The sequence below is a fragment of the Dreissena polymorpha genome, chromosome 8 (assembly GCF_020536995.1).
Source record: "Dreissena polymorpha isolate Duluth1 chromosome 8, UMN_Dpol_1.0, whole genome shotgun sequence".
In the NCBI taxonomy this organism is placed as follows: Eukaryota; Metazoa; Mollusca; class Bivalvia; order Myida; family Dreissenidae; genus Dreissena; species Dreissena polymorpha.
Window position 1 is genome coordinate 92,187,501 of NC_068362.1, and position 14,769 is coordinate 92,202,269.

At 34.4% G+C, this 14,769-nt stretch overlaps 1 protein-coding gene across 3 annotated transcripts in view; it reads right to left on the bottom strand.

Annotated features, from left to right (window-relative positions):
- LOC127841246 (inactive rhomboid protein 2-like) overlaps positions 1–14,769 on the bottom strand; it is an 85,080-nt gene that overhangs the window by 58,396 nt on the left and 11,915 nt on the right. For all 3 annotated transcript variants that reach the window (XM_052369911.1, XM_052369910.1, XM_052369909.1), the window contains 3 exons: positions 4,669–5,266; positions 3,955–4,078; positions 3,024–3,105 (listed from right to left, as the gene is read on the bottom strand). In XM_052369911.1, the coding sequence (XP_052225871.1) occupies positions 3,024–3,105; positions 3,955–4,078; positions 4,669–5,266 (804 nt within the window). The remainder of the gene's footprint in view (positions 1–3,023; positions 3,106–3,954; positions 4,079–4,668; positions 5,267–14,769) is intronic.

Here is a 14,769-nt window from a genome sequence, read left to right on the forward strand (position 1 = left end):
CCGCTAATCCCTTTATTGCCCCCAATTAACAATCCGATTCTACTTATCGTGTGTACCAGTGTTGTTTATGACACCTTATCAGCGACTTATCGGCTAATTATTGATTTCATCAGGCATTCACACCATGGTGGTCTTCAAGATAGTGGTCGCTTATTGCTATCGATAGTTGTATTATAATGAAATAAATGTTGAAAATGTGTTTATTTTTGTATTTGTTTGAAACGGTTTACAAAACAATTGTTTTGTAAAATTAACTCTACGTCATTAATGAGTCTTTTACATTTAATGTTTAGTTCATAAATATCGGGATAATCCGAATGTGCAATATACCAAAATCGCAACAAACAGTCCAATAAGTGATACCCATCCTGTCTAGTGTAATTGGGTGTAATTGAAATAAAAACAACGAGGTGCTATGCATGACAGTTTGACCCTACTCCAATTAAGCTAAAAACCACGAGGTGCTATGCATGACAGTTTGACCCTACTCCAATTAAGCCGCGACAATTGACAAGTAACAAACTGCGCATGGATACATGCTTAAAAAAACATCGCAACAAACAGTAAAAGTGGTACCCATCTTGTCTTGTGTTATTGTAATAAAAACAACGTGTTGTTATTCATAACAGTTTGACACTACCCCAATACAGCGCCTGACAATTCACAATTCAGTTTAATCTGTGTATATAAGAAGAAAACAAAATATGATTATTAACATTAGAGAAAAATAATTCGAGTAAAGCAGCCATAGACTTCTTTTGTCCTTTTGTTTTTGTTGGTGTAAAAACAGTTGAGGAGTTGTTGAGAGTTAAAATGAACACAAAGACGGTTTGCTTCCACCAAAAACCTACCTCTGAAATGTGTACGGCCGCGCATTCCTTGTGTAACTGATGTAACTGTTCGGTATATAGTTTACTGTAATCCGTACTTTCAGTGTACTGGATAGCCTCCCCTGCGTTAATGTTTGCCATTGAAAGTAATATAATGAGTATTGTTGTCGTATTGTTCTAGATTTTGTACTCTAAAAAGATGAATATTATCCTCAGTGTTTGCTATTGTCTTATTTTATAAAACTGTTATTGTTATGTTTTACATTCCATGCTTCATATCAGATGTTTTATGTCTTGAATAAAAGTATCAAGAGTATTTGTTAGTACTATACTGACTACAGTAAAGGTGGAATGATAAATCGTTTTAGGCAGGGATCATATTTACCCGCAACATCAATCGGTCTGGATATAAATGGGAAAAAAGTATCCGAAAATGTATGTCTGAAATCATGACAAATTACATTAAAATATATACCATTGATTTGCCATTCATGAAGGTGGTATAATAAATGTACAAGTAAAATTCCCTTTGGCATTTTTTTAAACGGAAAGAGTTTTCTCAACTGGTTTTATCATTTGCTATTTTATTGTTGTTTCGTGTGCTGTTTTATCAGACTTTTTCATATGTCTATACCGATGTTTTAAATTGTTGTCGACTCGATAATATCTTACAAACATGCACTGAACCAAACAAATGTCTGCGTGTAGTTTGGCTACTGACAATAACACACCAAATAATTAAGAAATAATTCGTGTACATTATAGTTTGTTGTCAAATAACCCACGGCCGATAGTTAAGATGCGTAGGGAATTAATCACGAGAGCGAAACATTTGACACCACGCATTTAATTTTCCGGTCGTGAGTTATTCAACAACAAAGTATAAAGAACACGAATTATTTCGATTCTAGCATGGTTTTACTAAAGATTTATACAATGTTTATTATTTTCTTGTGTACTATTTTATGTGAAGTTCCGCCCATAAAAATAGTTTTCGGCTGTTCTGTCGATCAGATCTGTGACTTTCATTCATAATTATATAACCGGATTATTACGCTGGTGGAAAATGTATCGGCATGTTTTGTTTAGTTACAGCGCGTGCTTTCAGACGCGTCTTTTCGGATGCGTCTTTAATCCGCTGTTCACAAGTTTTTGATTCTTGGTCTGACGTGCAATAATCCAGTCCTGACCGGTTTAGAGACTGCAGCGAATGATTTATCACACCTAATCGAGATAAGAGTGTCATTAGGGTGTGTTAGCATGTACACTGTGTAATCGATTTCATGACATGGGAATTTTATCAAACAGAATCGGACCGACTGTTTGGGATTTTCAATCGGTCTTTCATGACCCCAATGGGTCTAGGACCGACAAAACCGAAAAAAATATGATCCCTGGTTTTAGGTGTCCCGCTTTTGGGTCAAATGTCCCGACAATTTTTTATGGAATGTCCCGCTTTGGACCTAAAAAATTATGGCATGTATGTGTTAATAGTTTGTAAAACTATGTTTAATGTTATTTCAGGCAACTAGAATAGATGGTGGCAATTATCTGGGCCTTTCTGTCAGGAAATAGGCGTGAAAAACATTCATTTAATTGAACCTTGAAATCATCCACCACTAACAGAAAACGTTTTAACAACAGAAGCTGATGTATATTATGTCCAAATGACCAAATATAACTGTGTTACAATTTGAAGTGAGAAGCTTTGTTTTATGATGTTTTATATTTCTTTTTTCCTTTCAAATGATGTACATTGGTGTGATTCTATGTTTTAATAATTAATTTTGAAACATTTATGCAGCATACTGTTTAATACATAGATGTTAACATTATTTATATTATATTATTTTGGTTATCTGTATTTTTATCAAGTTGAACAAATGTTATTTATATTTTATATGCAAATAAAGCTTATTAAGACTTATGAAGGTATGACTTACATGTATTAAGGTACTTATTGTTTTTTTATGTAAAAACGTACTTTTTAAAGTGATAATATAGTCAATGACATTAATGTAGTAAGGTTTCTTTAAATGATTGTTCGTATTAATAAGATTGGAATAACCGACAGTTTTTACGCCGCGAAAAAGTGGCGACAACTTTTTTGGGGCCAGTGAAACCCCTGTACGATGTATTCAATAATGGTTCTTATTATAATAATTATTAATACTATTGAATTACTGGACAGACCTGGGCAAAAAGCCTGTAATGCAGCAAGGCCTCTTTTTCATATACAAGGTCTCCAGGTTCCAGCACCTCATGCGCCAGCTTGCTAGAAAGAAAAGAAATGAGCCTCGCTTGGAGAAAACTGCGCTTAATGCATGTGCGTAAATAGCCATTACAGAATAGCCTGTGAAGTCTGCACTGGCTTATCAGGGATGACACTTTCCGGTTTTAAAACAAAACCTTAAAATCTAGTGTAGGCAGAAAGTGTCATCCCTGATTAGCGTGTGCAGACGCAAAGGCTAATGTGGGAGGACACTTTGCTCACATGCATTAAGCGAGGCTCATAATAATTTAACCAGACATGACATCAAACAACAACGGACAAAATTGTCACAAAACCAGGTTTTCAATTTGAAAAAAAAAGTCTGATAAAGGGAGACAAGTCAAACTGAACTGATTGTTTAAAATTTACCCCCTTTGTTTCAAAATAAATATATTTTTAGTTGTGGCGACCTTGACCTTGGAGATATTGACGTAATTCTTTCCTGCGACACACCTTCAAATGATGGTTAACAAATGTGCCTATTGATTTTAAAATCTCACGATGAATGACATAGTTATGGCCCGGTCAAGCTCAATTATGGCCATTTTTGACGTTTGAACTCAAAGTGTGACCTTGACCTTACAAATATTGACGTAATTCTTTCGCGCGACACACCGTCTAATGATGGTGAACAAATGTGCCAAATGATTTTAAAATGTCACAATGAACGACAAAGTTATGGCCCGGACAAGCTTGTTCTGCCCTCCCGCCAGCCCACCCGCCGACATTCGCCAATCTAATAACCAGTTTTTTCCTTCGGAAAACCTGGTTAAAAACACTCAGGTTCTTATAAAGTTTGTTCAAATCCGAATGAAATTTTGTATTTTATATGAATATGATATTTCTTTTTACCTCTGTTTTTGCTCTCTGTTCCTCACACCAATGCTTGGTTGATTAACTGTACAGAAATCTGCTTCCATATCCACAATAGAGACAGGCAGGTCTGCATCGTGGCTATCTAAGTCTTTGAGCTTACCTGAAGAGATAAAACTAAATCTTCAAAGTAGGTTGCCCAGACGAACAACTATCTTTCAGTGTTTTTTTTCACCATTTCGGGAATGGGAAAAATATCCAATTGTTCTGGCAATATTGGGATATTAGTGTTGTTCATTTTTTGCCAACAAATACTTAAAATTGAGTATTAAAAAGAAATCAATATCATTTTGTTTCAGGTTCAACTTATAGAGCTGGATTTTAGATGAATGAAATGTTAATTAATTTGTTTTTTAACCTTCAATTGGGATTTATTAGGTCTCATAATAATTAGCCCAGAACCAAGTACACATTATAAATCTAATACTTACAAAAGATAACAAAATCAGATAACTTTATGACATACTGACATGATCATGAAAAAATGAATAATTATCTTTTTTGAGCTTTAATTATTATTTTAAAAAATAAAGCGATAACTAAACTTTGAAGAAAAAGGTTCAAACTTTCATAAAATGCTAGTTGCCTAGTTGGAATACAAAATTTTGAAGTTGACTGGTCCTGGCTTAAATCTACTTGTCCAGGGTGAACAGCTAACCACTCATTTCTATCCTTGAAGGTCTGTGAGTTTACCTGTGATATTTTCTTGTTCTTCATGGCATGTATCTGTCTTGGCTTGAGAAACCACAGGTTCAGGTTTTTCCACACTGGTCTCAATGGGCTTATTGATTGTTGATTTATTCGATTCTTTCAATGACTGATCCTTTAGTTTCCCAGTTGTAAATTTTGTTTGCAATGTTTCATTTTCGAAGGAAATGTTCTTTGTAGAAGCTGATAATTCATCAAAGAAAACAATGTTAGGTTCATAGCCACTTTTTGCTGCAGCCTGAGCAGTCGGTTGATTTGAATCTGTCCTTTGTCCCACTTTATACATATCATGTGAATTATTCACATAACTATTGGGTTTACATGTTGACTTGACATTTGTATCCACATTTATAAATGTATACGCAGAGTTGAATGTTTTTGTGTTAAAAGCTGCATCAAAATCTGTGTCTGACTCATCCGTACTGTACATTTCATTTTCAGTCCATCTCGTGCTAGATTTTGACCCTATTTTGTTCTCATGCTCCACATGGTCAACATCTACCGGTACTACTGACTGGTCTGAGGAAGCTGCATGTCCAGGTGTTGGCTCTATTTTCATCTTGGATTCAGCAAATACACCATCCTAGCCAAAACAGAGAGTTTTAAGCATTAAACAATTATGATAACAAACGATAAATTCATGTTCTGTAAGAGACTGGAAATGCGGTTCAGACCGTATCTTTTGTAGAATATAATCCCAACTGTTCAGTAAAAAGGAACAATACATTAAGTAGTTTTGTAAATTTTTAGACAGAAATGCAGGATTTCAATGCACCTTTGGGTGAAGACCCATAAATGTCCATTTTTTATGACGTAAAAGTAAAGCTTTGTACAGTGATCAAACATATTTTATAAATAAATAATGTATTCTGACAGGTCAGTGTTGTGGACTGCCAAAGTTTATCCTGCTCTTCCAAGTAAAGGTAAAAATATATTTCTCATAATTTTACTACATTAAACTTATAACACTGCCCACAGAACTTTCTAAAAGTGATCTTTGTACTGGAATGGTTTTTGCATCAAGGTTTTGCAGTTCAACTGCTAAGTATATATCTGGCCTTTTCCCAGGGTCTTTTATGGCAAGGGCTGCACCACTGTGCCTATATTGCAACATTTTAATGTTGTGTGTTTGTAATTGCTCTTAAGCAATGTAGTAATTGATAAAGGAAAAAATAATATATTGTAAAGTGACACCCTTGCTCCTTTGCCCAAACAAAATCCTGTGGAAAGGCCTATAATCAGTTCCAATGTCAAAGGCAATTACCGGTAATGAATATCAAAATCATTTTTTATTTGTCTTTAATCTTCACATGTATTATAGCAAAAAACTAAATTGGAATATCATCTTACATAATAAAATAATACTTATAATCCTCAGCATAATAATGAAAGGGAAAGGGATTAAATAGATTTTAATCAAATCTCATCCCTTAGCAAAATAAGCTTAATGAATTTTCAAAAGTTTAATAAATACCACAAAGCAGTTTGCTATATATATCTAAAAGATGTATTTTCAATTGCTGGTTGGATAAGTGGGGTAATCTGAAAGCTTCAAGTAATGTTTTGGTCTTACAAAATTGGTTCTTTACGAAATTGCGCAGTGGTCTTATAATGGGGATTTGCGAAAATTGAAATACGAAGTAGAATAACCGAGTTTCTTAAAAGTGGAGGCATCTTATATATAGTGGGTGGTAGTAAAATCTACATGGTTTTAAAGCAAGGTTCTGGTGCATACCATCATATGTGCTTTCATTGTACACACCATTGACCAACAACATCATTCTATAGATGCTAAATAATTGTTTGTAATACAAGCTTCCAAAACAATAAAAGTGTTATTTTCAATAATTCATTTTCATGATATGTGAGTGCAATATAGGAATGTTAGAGCGTATATAACCCTTTTCAGAACAGAAGCAAGTAACTCGCAGTCAGTTTTGGTTTTAAGCTGTTTGCTGTTCATCAGAACTTAAGATTGAAAATGAGGCCTTTAAAACTTGAATCTAGTAAGGGTTAAATCTAATTAGATTTTCTATGGGACAACAAGCATGTCAAAATGCGTATCTGAGCTGTGAAGGGTTAGTTGAGGCTGCCTTGGATTGCTGGTTGGATTAGTAGGGTCATTGAAAGCTTCAATTAATATTGATGTCAGACAAAAATGGTCTTAATAAAGAATTTGGAAGTGGTCTTATAATCTAAGCTTTACACAATGAAAATATATTTAAACAAGAGGGTTTGAAAAGCCCAAATTCACTCACCTCAAAGAGATTCAAAGGAACTGACATGTTCTGTGCAGCCCAAGATGTCATTAGAACAAATGTTCTAACCAACTTTCATGAATAGTGTACACCCTGGCAGCCATGTTTTTCAACAGACTGGAACCATTTTTGTACACATCCAAGATATCATTAAAACAAATATTCTGATAAAGTTTCATGAAGATTGGACAAAAAATGTGACTTAAAGAGTGCTAACAAGTTTTCACATATAAGGAAAAATGCACCGCCCCCTGATGGCCATGTTTTTCAACCAACTGAAACAATTATGAACTCGTCTAAAATATCATTGGGCAAATTTTCTAACCAAGTTTCATGAAGATCAGACAATAAATGTGGCCTGACTGGCCTCTAGAATGTTAACAATTAGGTTTTACTATAGCCATATTAGTAAAAATGCCCCGCCCCCTGGTGCCCATGTTTTTCAACCAATTGGAACTATTTTTCAACTCATCTAAGATATTATCGGGAAAAATCTTCTGACCAAGTTTCATGATGATAGGACAATAAATGTGGCCTCTAGAGTGTTCACAAGGTTTTACTAAAGCCATATAAGGAACAAGAGGGCCATCAGGCCCTAAGACGCTCACCTGAAAGCCAAAGGAACTAGACTATTCTGACAAAAATGAAAGCTGATTCATGAAGATTATTTTGGACCAAAAAAGTGACTTTTAACATGTTTTTTTATATTTGACCTTGTAACCTAGTTTTTGATTCTCTGGCCAAATTATTGGGACAAATGTTATGACCAATGACCAAGTGTCATGAAGATTGGCAAATAAATGTGGCTAATATAGTGTCAACAAGTTTTCATTAAAGCCATATAAGGACAACTGCCCACCCCCCCCCTTGCAGCCATGTTTTTCAACGAACCATAACCATTTTCAAACTCACTCGAGCTATTGTTAGAACAAATGTTCTGATCAAGTTTCATAAAGATTGGATAATAAATGTGACTTCTAGAGTGTTAACAAGGTTTTGTAGTAAATAGCCATTTAAGGAAAAATGCCACGCCCCCTTGCGGCCATGTTTTTTAACGGATCTCAACCATTTTCCAACTTAGCCTAGATATTGTTAGTTCAAATATTCTTACCAAGTTTCATGAGCATTGGACCACAAATGTGACTTCTAGAGTGTAAACAAGGTTTTACCATACAGTAAAGCCATATAAGGAAAACTGCCCCGCCCCATGGCGGCCATGTTTTTCATTCAACTGGAACCATTTTCAAACTCTTCCAAGATATTATTAGGACACATGTTTTGACCAAGTTTCATGAAGATTGGACTAAAAATGTGACTTCAAGAGTGTTAACAAGGTTTTACTGTAGCCATATAAGGAAAACTGCCATGCCCCTTGGCGGCCATGTTTTTCAACCAACCGGAACCATTTTCAAACTCGTTCAAGATATTATTAGGACACATGTTCTGACAAAGTTTCATGCAGATTGGACCAAAAATGTGACTTCTAGAGAGTTAACAAGGTTTTACTATAGCAATATAAGGAAAACTGCCACGCCCCCTGGCGGCCATGTTTTTCAACCAACCGGAACAATTTTTGAAATTGTGCAAGATTTATTGGGACAGATGTTTCCACCAAGTTTCATGCAGATTGGACTAAAAATGTGACTTCTAGAGTGTTAACAAGGTTTTACTATAGCCATATAAGGAAAACTGCCACGCCCCCTGGCAGCCATGTTTTTCAACCAACCGGAACCATTTTCGAACTCGTCCAAGATATTATTGAGACACATGTTCTAACCAAGTTTCATGAAGATTGGACAATAAATTTGACCTTTAGAGTGTTAACAAGGTAAATGTTGACGACGCACGACTGACAAGAGGCGATCACAATAGCTCACCAGGTGAGCTAAAAATGTCCTGCCCCCTGGTGGCCATATTTTTCAACAAACCTGAACCATTTTCAAACTCATCCAAGATATCATTCGGATGAATCTTCTTACCAAGTTTCATGAAGATCCGACAATAAATGTGGCCTCTAGAGGGTTAACAAGGTTTTACTAAAGCCATATATAGCCATATAAGTAAAAATGCCCCGCCCCCTGATGGCCATGTTTTTCAAGCAACAGAAACCATTTTTAAACGTGTACAAGATATCATTGGAACAAATCTTCTGACCAAGTTTCATGATGATCAGACAATAAATGTGGCCTCTAGAGTGTTAACAATGTTTTACTATAGCTATATAAGGAAAAATGCCTTGCCCCCTTGGTGGCTATGTTTTTCAACCAAGCAGAACCATTTTCAAACTCATCCAAGATATCATTAGGACAAATCTTTTGACCAAGTTTCATGAAGATCAGACAATAAATGTGGCCTCTAGAGTGTTAACAAGGTTTTACTAAAGCTGCCCCGCCGCCTGGTTGCCATGTTTTTAAAGCAACCGGAATCATTTTTGAACTCGTCCAAGATATTATTGGGATGAATCTCTTGACTAAGTTTCATGAAGATTGGACAATAAATCTTGCCTCAAGAGTGTTAATTTTTTTTTACTTTAGCCATATAAGGAAAAATTCCCCGCCCCCTAGCAGCCATGTTTTTCAACGAACTGGATTCATTTTCGAACTCGTCCAAGATAGTATTGGGATGAATATTGTAACAAAGTTTCATGAAGATTTGACAATAAATGTGGCCTCTAGAGTGTTAGCAAGTTTTAAATAAGCCATATATAGCCATATAAGGAAAAATGCCCTGCCCCTTGGCAGCCATGTTTTTCAAGCAAACGTTACCATTTTCGAACTCACCCAAGATATCATTGAGACAAATCTTCTGTCCATATTTCATGAAGATATGACAATAATTGTGGCCTCTAGTGTGTTAACAAGGCAAATGTTGACGCCGCACGAAGGACAAAGGACAAAAGGCAATCGCAAAAGCTTACCATTAGCAGCACAGTGTGCTCAGGTGAGCTAAAAATAATCAAATCACTTCAAAAGGGACACATTAGCAGGGAAGTACATATAAAATCTAGATTGCCTTGAAGAAGGGGCTTGGTGCATACTCAGGGAATAATCTACATGTACGTCCCGCGTCTATGACGCACAAATATGGAAATAGACGCATCGTTTTGAAATATGTGCGTCCACTCGGACGCATTGCTGAACTGTATCCGTTAACGCATACACGAATCACGATAAGTACGAACAATCTTGTGTATGAGTCATGAGTGTTGCAATGAACGCTGAGTTTAACCGAATGAGGCTTGAAGACTTAAATAGAATGTGTTATGATATTTTCTAGAGTCCCCGGATGAAAACCTGCTTTAACTTTGTGTAACTTAGTCATAAATAATACAGAAAAAATGCCTCCGAAATAAAGTGTTGAAGCTAAATCCAAAACAAACAAATCTAAACTATAATAACGGTAGGTCAACAGTTCGCAATTCGGACGTAAACAATAATATTATCATGCTCGCAATTCTGATGTTAACAATAATATTATCATCCATTTGAATCAAGTTGAAATGTTGTAACAGGTTACATTCATGTAACAGATAATGTTAAAGCCTATGTGAAGGCAAACAAGATAGTGATAACTCTGAATTTGTTTTTTTGGTTTCAACAAGTTTTTGAGATAATTAAAAGTTTAATGCAAGTATAGTTATTGAGCTAGTGTGATTTAGACATATTTTCTTCACTACTTGGTATCTTGCAGAATTTGGGACCCATTCTTTTTCTAGGTGGACTCATTAATTTTGGCCTGGGACTCATTGGTCTAAAATTTTCAGGGTTCAGGGACCCATAGATAGTAAGGCCAGCATTTTTTTTTTATTTGTTTTACGGGAAATTTTTTAATTGAGTCGGCGGGGGTATAAATAAAAATAAAAGCATGAAAAGTGAGCAGTCTACCAAAAAAATAAAATTAAAACTGTCTAAACCGATTTTTTTTTGTTGAAAATTTAAAATTCAGCCAATTTAACCTTATGTATACTTGCATGAACCTTTAAGTGTTTTATATATCTCATTACAATGATGTAGAAGCTTTTTATAATAATAGTAAACATATTTTTATATATATTTATAGGTAAAAGCACCTTTCTCATGTATTAATATACTATATTGCTTCAATAGAGACTATTAAACACACCAGGTGTGTAGTGTATTATAGTGGTCGTAAAACTGTTGTTGAGTGTATATCATATGTATGTTTATAACAAATAAAGCATGCTTAAATAGAAAAGACTTGAAAACTTTTTACATTGTTTAATAGCTTTAACAACCAACTTTGTAACTTTCATCCATGGGTGGAATATGCACACTAAAAATACTCTTTAATATACAACAGACTTGCTTTATATCATGATAATTTGTATCAATCATGAGAAAAAATGAGCCACGTAACAGGAAATTGGACCTTTGGGCGATTGCGACCATTTTGGCTCCAAAAGAGCAGTATGATCAGGATCCAACATGTTCAACATAATTGTCATTCAGTCAGTACTTCTAAAGATGTTAAGCGAACACTTTGGATCTTGATCAGACTGCGCTTGAATTGATCTTGATCCAAACTTTGTGTAGTGAAAGTTCTATTACATAAAATGTGAATATTTCATTTAAGAAACCGAGAGTTATAGACTTATAAAAACATGTGCTGCATTTTATGTTATATTCAGAGAGAGTTATAGTGTTTATATATGTAAAGTGAACACAAGGGGCATGACTCAACATTTGGTGTGTAACATCGTTATGAGGTTCTCTTTGAAGTTTGTTCAAATCATGCAGAAAATTTGCCCTCCCTAGGGGTTACTGTTTTGCTTATAAATATAAATAATATAATCATTATCTGAAACTGAAAGGCCCATTGGTTTGTTACGTTGCATGCCAAGTTGCCAACCATATAGTGGTTCTTTTGCTAAGTTTTCTCAAAGCATGTCTCCGTGGTCAAAACTGTTTGCGCTTTAGGGGTCAACTGATTTATCAGCGATTTTCCTCCTTCTTTATAAAGTACCGGTAAACGGTACTTTCCCAATCGAACGAAAATTCCCAAATTCCCAAAACGGTACTTTCCCAATCGAGCGAAAATTCCCAAATTCCCAATCGGCATCTGGAAAAATCCCAATCAGCGTCCGAATTTTTTCTCAAAACGATAGAAAGTTTCGTAAAAAAACCAACTTTCGGCGAGCGAACAAAGAAAATCGTATAGTTGTGTGTAACCACGCGCTCGATTAATTTCGGGTTTTATTATTCAGCGCATTCAATCAATAGAGTTGTTACTGTTTCCGGTTCTTTTGCCAGGCAGCCAGCGTACTGTTTTACGTCGGTTTGTAACCTTATCGTAGTTTGAAATGAGTCATAATAGCAAATATTATGCCAAAAAATCGATCGGAACCATCTATCACAGGACACATTAACAGCAATAATGATGATGTGCAGGGAGGGATGCAAGCAACTGAGTGATGATCAAACATCAAAGATTGTTGAAATTTTCACAAAAATGAAAGAGAGAGACATTGCTTTAAAAGAGATTAAAACAACTAGTAATTGATTTGGTGTGTTCTTTATAATATTTTGTTATTTATATAAACTTTATAACTTAATGGTCATTAAGGCATGCCTGCAAATGATTATTTAAATGGATATGTTCAATTAAGTATGAACTGTATGATGTATTCAATAAGACCCAAACTTCACGACGCGATTTTCCCAATTTCAGGATTTCACAACTCGATTTTTCCCAATTTTGAGGTTTTCACGACTCAATTTTTCCCAATCGAGCGGTACGGGTACTTTTCCCAATTGGACAAGGAAAATCGCTGTTTATATAGATTAATGTATTTGATAATCCCTAACAACACAGAAACCGCAAGGGTCAGGGGTTCAATATTTGGTGTGTAACATGTTAGTGTTTCCTTCTTTTAGGTGTGATCAAATCATACATTTGGAGTAAAAAATAACCCGTCCTTGTTTCACATGAAAAATATTTACTTATATAATAAAGAGCTTAAACATTCTTATTCTCTCAAAACGCATGGGTTAGGTGATAATTATTTTGTAGTGACATTGTATGGCGGTAATCTTCGTAGTTTTTGTATCATGTCCATTGGCTTCACATTAGCCCCAACAAAATATTGAGGTAAAAGAAACAATATACCTAGAAACCTAGATTTATTTCATTGAACATTTTCTTAAGTGAAAGCCGTTTAAAGAATTAAATAGTACAAGGATTTAAATTGTTCTAGTAGAATTACTCTGCTGACTGTATATAATTTACTCGCAAGATTAATTATATATAGAAAACAACTTTTGAACTATGTAATTGTATATTTTTTAAATAGTATTTTATTTTAATTATTTCATAAAAGACTCACAGTATTGTCAAAATAAAATGGTGTAAACTTTTGCACATTATTTTGTTCCCCTCTTATTCACAGTTTAAGTTCAAATGAAAATTTCTATGGAATGTGTTGTCTGTATTATTTTAAGGAGAAACAGCAATGACATTTTCTTGGATATATAATAAACAGAGAGAGCTATATAAATGTGAAGATAATAATAACCCTTGGAACAAATACATAGAGCCAATTGAGCACATATATCAACAGATCCTGAGGTGTGATAAATTTACTTGCATTCCTTGCAGTACAAATCCTGCAGTATGAAAACATTATGTACAGTTGATAGAACATCATATTTCGGCTGAATAATAACTCATTTTTGAAAAATACATTGAGATGTATTTCTGATTTACAAAACTGATCAAATAATTAAGAAATAAATTTCATTAACTTTTTCATGACATTTTAAAAGTCAAAACTTTGGTTTCTTCTGTAAAAAATTCAATAAAATGAACTGATCCAAACAAAGGGACGTAACTTGGTCAAAAGGTACCAGAAAAATAGTTAAAATGTTGATATAAAAATAGTTATACAGTTTTATATATGGAAAAAGTGTTTTGTTTTAAGTTAATGAAGAATAATAAGCATGTTATTTTGCTACTGTGTCAAGAAAAATAATTAAAACTTTCTTGCGACTTTGACGGACATACGAACATCCTGACCCAATGTTATTTTCTTCAGAAGCTGTGTTGCATACTTTTTTTCTAAATAAAGAATATATATGGGTAGGTGGGGAATGTGATTATTGATGCAAGTACCTGTGGTTCAGTCATGTTCATTAAAAGAAACGTAAAGTAGTACTTCTTGGACATTTTCGGGATGTTGATTTTTATCTATAAAAATATTACAGGTTCTACATTTTAATACATAGGCATATTTATTAAACCTACTCAAAACTTTTTAACACACCAAAAGTTATCGATGGTGACACTTCTGCATCATCTGCAAAAACTCTAATTATGTTTAATTTAGTATCACATAATATGGGCATGATGTCAACAATGGTGTTCTGAAGATTATCTTTTATAATTGAAATTGTTTCTGCTTCGTTTTTAATTAATTTGATTTTAAAATATGCTACATTTGTCTCGTTGTTGATAAATTCAGCCTTTTCGGAAATGCAACATGAAAATCATTTGTTAAATACTCACCGATTGGCTAATAGCATGTGGTATTGGCTGCAATAGCCAATGAAAATCGCTGACGCTTTACAAGTCGACTTGGCACAACGAAACAACCCGTATTATAAACAAATTTTTAACAACACTTTCGGCAATCTGTGCATTTTTTTTCTAGTTTGGGATAAAATACCAGTTCGGCGGGTGAAATGTAAAAAAAACAAAACGAAAGTGACTTTTATTTTATTTGTTTTTGTCGAAAAATAGGGTCGGGCGCTCCTGTAAAACAAATAAGAAAAAAATGCTGGCCTAAATTCTAGATTATTCCCTTCATACTATC